The following is a 6746-nucleotide window of genomic DNA, read 5'->3' on the forward strand; positions in this document are numbered from 1 at the left end:
ACTACAGGCATATGCCATCACGGCCAGCTAACTTTGTATTTTTTGTACAGACAGCTGTGTCTATCCCTTCTTAAATGAGGCCTTGATCCCCTTGTATAAACTCTGAAATAAATTCCAAGTCATGCTTCCTGCTTCCCTTCCTTCGCTATTCTATGTAGGCTGCACACAGCTACTGTTTCAATCAATCTAAAACACTGCTTTGATTCTTTCTTAAAAACTTCCAGTGGGTGAGTTCTCAGTGACTCATTGTGTGAATAAAGTCCATACAACTTATGCCAGCAGTCAAACTTCCCACAGTATTCCTCCCACCTGCGTTTAGAGCCTTTGTGCTACTGGTTCCCTCATTAACATTGCAGACAGAAGAAATGCTCTTGTGACATTACAGATGTGAAGGTAGGAGTGTGCAAAGCATTTGAGGAAAGGAAATTTCTGTAAACCTTCCAGAATGGAGTACTCTATGAGATACCTGAGCTGAACAATTCAAGTTCTAAATTACTATAGATACATCTAAATCATCCTCTAGATTAAGGATATTCTGTAAATAGGCTAATATGGTCCTTTATAGCGTATAAGGAATAAAAACAAGGAAGGATATAGCTTAAGGCTTCTACTTGTCAAAGCTGATACCTTATCAATACATTTTAGAAAATATTGGTCAAATTCAGAATGAACAAATTAATACATGCATGCATATGTAAATACAAACCAACTGTAGCAGATGCTGCTGGTATTCATTCTTTCATCTCTCACCTCTACATGATAAAGGTAAACACCTGCAAATATTGCAAATGCCTACAATTCCCTGCTTGAAAACCTTTTATTTATGGCTGCAGGTGTGTGCTTAGCTTGCCCCCAGGGCAAGCCGGTAGTGCCAGAGAGTCAATGGGTTCAGAAGCTACCTTCATCAATGATGGGTTTCCTTACTCCTTAATTGAACTCACTCTTTTTTTTTTTTTTTTTTTTTTGAGACAGGGTCTTACTTTGTCTTTAGGCTGGAGTGCAGTGGTGTGATTTCAGCTCACTGCAACCTTTGCCTCCTGGGTTCAAGCGATTCTCCTGCCTCAGCCTCCCGAGTGGCTGGGACTACAGGCGTGTGCCACCATACCTGGCTAATTTTTGTATTTTTAGTAGAGACGGGGTTTCACTATATTGGCCAGGCTAGTCTCAAACTCCTGACCTCATGATCCACCCACCTAGGCTTTCCAAAGCAGTTTTGTTTGGCTCGTTGGACCAAATATTCTGACACTAGCCGCTAGTGCATTATGAGTGAGGTAGAATAAGTGTTAAGTGAGAAATAAAATTTGAGTTAAGAAAAATTTTATAAGTAAACATTCCATTGGTGAAGATTTTTTAATTTTCTAGACTTTTTCTTCCTGTAGCCAAAGCACTGGAATAATGGAGACAACCCCTATCGTCCCCTCATAAATTAATGGTGCTTTCTAGAGACAAAGCATCTGCATCTCTTTTTTGAACCTTTAGTGATTTCTGTGGAAGAAATTTTGTCACAAAGACCCTGACTCCTGACATATTTTTTATTCAGCTCCAATTGCATAAATTGCAGATGCCATAGACTCATCTTAAATTCTCAATATGCATCTCCATGTTTAGCAGCTGTCTTAGTTTGGGTTTCCCCAGAAGTAGATTCAGAGACAAAAATTCAATTGCAAGTAGTTTGCTTTTGTTTTAAGAGATAATCTTAGCACTGCTGAAGGTGGGAAAGTGAGATTGGAAAGAAAAGAAAGTCAATCAAGGCACTTTATCAAGCAAGAGACTACAGTGGGCAATTTGGGTTCAGTTCTAATGAGGAACTCTGAAAGACATTGCAGACCAACTCTGCAATTAAGAGTTAGTTCAGCTGGGCATGGTGGCTACAAAACAAAACAAAAACCAAAAAAACTAGCTCAATTTGAATAGGAAATCTAAAATCTTGCGAAAAATGCAGCATTTTATCAAATGTACGAAAGTGATGTTGGGACCTACTAGAATTAATACAAAGCTATGGACAAATGAAGACCTGGTAGAATAAGGCAAGACAAAAAGCGAAGGAGAGAAATTGGATGTGGATGATGACCTTGAGAAGAACTTTTTAACACAGTGATCTGATTATCAAAGGATTTCATGAAGTTCTTGAGGAAATTTGTGATGTCCTCAAATACATTTGCAATAATTGATGCTCTTTGTGACTATTCTGTGAAAGTTAAGCATGAAGGGATGAATATTGGGTTGTGTTAGGCTGTAGTTTGGGGAAAAATTCTGCCCCAGAAAATTCCATTTACATTTTGAGTGACAGAACTGCATTTAGATATTTTCTCTCACAAAATATTTAATCTCAAAAGTCTGGTGTATAACACCCTTTGAGAGAATCATGAAAACATCGACTTAGTTTAGTAGATTGAAACAAGAAGCTCATCCCTGGCCTTACACGGAGTTTCCTTTGGTTGAAAATCACTTGAACATTGAACTGAGAACATTTGCTGTGTTTCTTGATTTATAGATATGTTTTTGAGACACATATCTATAACTTCCAAACAGTCCCAGCTGGCTGTAGCTAAGGCCTGTGTAATTGATAGGATGCATCTGGCTTCAAGGCACAGATTGAGTACAAGGGCAGGCTCTTGCTGTCATTGGAGAATGTGGGTGGGATAGGAGCTAAATCCTGGGACCACTTGCTCTATATATGAGTGCCAAGACAATCTAGAGCAGGGAGAGGCAGAGAGGCAGGCAGCCTGCTGAGCTCTTCCTGCTGCTGAAAACTTATCCAGCCCTTACAGTGGAAAATTTCATCGTTTCTTCTGCCCTGAATGTTTCCCCGAACATGAAGGTAAGACAATAATTTCATTACTTTTGTAAATGAAGCTATCTTTTCAAATGAATGGGGGTAATATGAATGTAATTTAAATGAAGAGGGGTAATACTTAACTGAAAGACATCAAATAAGTAGAAGGCCAGAGGAAAATACAGAAGGAAAAGGCCTGGGGGTGATTTTTAGAAATCCTTATTTAAACATATTTAACAGTTTAGCCAAGGTGAATTCCTTTATCTTATCTTGTGGTTACATTATAGGTCCAGAGGTCTGGGAATCAGGAATTGGAGATAATGTTTATGAAAGTCCTGAGAAAGTCGTAAAGAAATACAATAGTACTATTGTTATTTCTTGGGAAAAACTTTCCTCTGATGTATTTTTTTTTTTTTTCCACCTCACCTCCCAAAGTGCTGGGATTACAGGCATGAGCCACCATGCCCGGCCACTTTTTTTTTTTTTTTTTTTTTTTTTTTTTTTTTTCCTCTGATTTTTTTTTTTTTTTTCCGCTTGTTTGGATTTGGAATCATGTAATAGGCTCCTGTGATTTATCTAAGAGCTAACAGAAAGGCAATTTTGCAGACTTGGAACTTAAGAATTTGAAATTCTAGATGAAAGAGTCAGGACTGTGAGAAGATACAAGTAGATGGAATAAAAGTAAAGGTTTACCAAGTATACATGTTGGCCCAGTGGAAAAAGGCCAAATGGCAAAAAACAAAACAAAACAACCAAAAAACTATTCAACTAAAGATAAGACCAAAGACAGAAATCATTATCATAGACTAAATCTCTGGAATGCAAAAACAAGTTGAGATTGCTATTAAAATTTTATTATTGTAAATTTTGGTATTTAAACTTTAAAAGCGTTGCATTGTGAGACCGTAGGAATAATTTCACAGCTCTGTCAGCAGCTGGATCGCATCCACAGTCACTATGTTGTCCATTTCAGCACCAAATCCAGACTCATTCATCATTAGGGTTAGAGTAGAAGCAAGATAGAGGCTTTATTTAGCCTGCGCACTTTGTGAAATTAAATAATTAAAAATTAAGCACAAATCACAGAATTAGTTTGTTCAAAATAATGATGTGCAGTCATAAAAAAGAACGAAATCATGTCTTTGCAACAACATGGATGCAGCTAGAGGTCATTATTCTAAGAAAATTAATGCAGGAACAGACAACCAAATACCACACGTTCTTACTTTTAAGTGGCAGCTAAATATTGGGTACTCATGGATATAAAGATGGCAACACTAGACAATGGAAACCACTAGACGGGAGGAAGGAGGGAAGAGAGCAAGGTTTGAAAAGCTATTGGATACTATACTCACTACTTGGCTGATGGGATCAATCATACCCCAAACCTAGGTATCACGAAATACACCCATGTAACAAACCTGTACATGTACCCCCGAATCTAAAATAAAAGTTGAAATTATTTGAAAAATTAAAAATTAAGTCATGATGCCAGAACAAGTAACCTTGCAATATTAGAATTATGATGTAATCTAATATCTATTACTCTGCTTTGTATTTTTACTTAAAAATCTAGAACATTTGTTAGCTCAAAAAGAATATGATGTTTAGCCAGTTGCGGTGGCTTACATCTGTAATCCCAGCACTTTGGGAGGCCAATTCGGGCAGATCACCTGTGGTCAGGAGTTCAAGACCAGCCTGGTGAAATCCCATCTCTACTAAAAATACAAGAATTAGCCGGGCGTGGTGGTGGGTGCCTGTAATCCCAGCTACTCAGAAGGCTGAGGCAGGAGAATTGCTTGAACCAGGGAGGCAGAGTTTGCAGTGAGCCGAGATCATGCCACTGCATTCCAGCCAAGGCAATAGGGCGAGACTCTGTCTCAAAAAAAAGAAAAAAAAAGAAAAAAAGAATATGATGTTCTTCCTAATCTAGCTAAAATGTTTTTCCCTAATATTTGTGTTAACTGTCAATCTGTGAATTTATTTTACAATGAGACATCTTAATAATTGCTTTGTACTTAAAAATATGTTCACAATCATTGATTATTATAATATTTTACTGTTGTAATAATAAATATACTTTTATCCTTCAGTTGGTTGACAAAATATCAACAAATAAAGCAACTGATTTTTCAAAAAAAATTACATATAGGGGCTTTCTAGCAAAAATTGGAAAGTCTGCTAGACAAGTTCTAAGAGAGCTATAACACTACAGTAATTATTTCACTCCGAGCTGCATGCAGAGTTCTTACCTGTATTTGAAAGTGGATATTCATATTTTTACAGTAAACTTGAAGGACATGCTTTGGTGATATGTGTCAAAGAAGGGATACTTGTGCAAGCCCTGGGCTATCAAGACACTAGAAATGGTTTCTGTGTCAGACCTTTTAAGTGGGAGCAGTATTTTGGCTCCACAACCCCCATGTGAACTAAACTCAGAGAGACAGTCACAGGATTCCCTTTGGTTCTCTCTGTGTTCTTGGATAGGAGATAACTTGGGTCTGAGGTGTTTGAGAAGGATGTCAGGGCCAAGGGATTTCCCTCTGAGCTGGCTGTGGGTCAGCCATTTGCTCTGTCTGTCGAGCACTGAGCTGAGCCTGAGGTCTTTGAATCTAGAGAGTGGTCATCACAGTGTGCAAGCACAGTGATGGTCAAGCACAGTAATATCTCAAATCAGAATTGTAGCTGGGACATATTAGAAGAAGGAGGTAGAGCTAATGCTCATTTGGTGATGAAACAGAGAAGATAATTCAGGGGAATGCAGTTCCAGCTTAGCTACATTGACACAGAACAAAAATACCATGCACCTTTTTTTTTTTTTTTTTTTTTTGAGATGAAGTTTCACTCTGTCGCCCAGGCTGGAGTGCAGTGGCACAGTCTTGGCTCACTGCAACCTTCGCTTCCTGGGTTCAAGCAATTCTCCTGCCTCAGCCTCCCGAGTAGCTGGAACTACAAGTGTGCACCACCATGCCCGGCTAATTTTTGTATTTTTTTTAGTAGATACAGGGTTTCACCATATTGGACAGGCTGGCCTTGAACTCCTGACCTCATGATCCGTCCACCTCAGCCTCCCAAAGTGCTGGGATTACAGGCGTGAGCCACCATGCCCAGCTCCATACACCTTTTCAACCAAGCAATTCTTTTATAGAGTCAGTTCAGATGTATGTCTATCTCTGTCATTCATGTGATTTATTTGTGTTTGTTCTATCTCTCTTGTTCATTTATAAGATGTTCTTTCCAAAGGTAAGGAAGAGTAACTGCTTCCTTTTCAGAGATCAGGCTAGCAAAGTTTCAAGGAATGCTTTTGGTTAGTAGATCCACTTTGTATAACTCATAAACAGAACTGGTCTTGTAATAAGCAGACACTGATGGATTATAATAAGGCGTATGTATATGAAGAAGGTGATGACAAAAGCATCCATGTTGATAAAAAGTATATTTCCTAAAATTTCATTGAAATTCTTTATTTTAAAAAATACTTTTAAATTTGAGACAAGATCTTGCAACAGCCCTGGCTGGAGTGTAGTGGCGCAATTATGGCTCACTGCAGCCTCTACATCCTGGGCTCCCACCTTAGCTTTCCAAGTAGCTGGGACTACAGGTGCCCACCATCAGGCCTGGCTAATTTTTGTAGAGACGAGGCCTCACTATGTTGCTCAGGCTGGCCTCAAACACCTGGGCTCAAGTGATCCTCCCACCCCGTCCTCCTAAAATGCCAGGATTACAGGCATGAACCACCACACCTGGGTGAAATTACTTTAAAACACATGTGACAGAATGTTAGAGATCATTATTTTCAGTATCCCTATTTTGGCTGAGAATTAATTCAAGAACAAGTACTCAAGATTTTTTGAAATTTTATTTTTTTGAAATTTTATTCATTTAGTTATTTTATTTCTATACATTTAAGGAGTACAAATGCAATTTTGTTACATGGATATACTGGGTAGTGTTGAAGTCTGGGCTTTCA

The 6746-nt window shown here is 38.4% G+C and overlaps 1 protein-coding gene and 1 non-coding gene across 2 annotated transcripts in view; one reads left to right on the plus strand and one right to left on the minus strand.

Annotated features, from left to right (window-relative positions):
* Positions 1-2544: 2544 nt before the first annotated feature.
* The window catches only part of C7 (complement C7), a 71705-nt gene continuing 67503 nt past the window's right edge, over positions 2545-6746 (plus strand). Inside the window, exon 1 of the mRNA XM_017533129.2 lies at positions 2545-2821. Within this exon, the coding sequence (XP_017388618.1) occupies positions 2816-2821 (6 nt within the window). The 5' untranslated portion in view covers positions 2545-2815. The remainder of the gene's footprint in view (positions 2822-6746) is intronic.
* On the minus strand, positions 4927-4988 carry LOC119471984. The gene has a single exon (XR_005201083.1). It is a non-coding gene; the product is annotated as a U7 small nuclear RNA (small nuclear RNA).

The sequence above is a fragment of the Cebus imitator genome, unplaced genomic scaffold (genome assembly GCF_001604975.1).
Source record: "Cebus imitator isolate Cc_AM_T3 unplaced genomic scaffold, Cebus_imitator-1.0 Scaffold80, whole genome shotgun sequence".
In the NCBI taxonomy this organism is placed as follows: Eukaryota; Metazoa; Chordata; class Mammalia; order Primates; family Cebidae; genus Cebus; species Cebus imitator.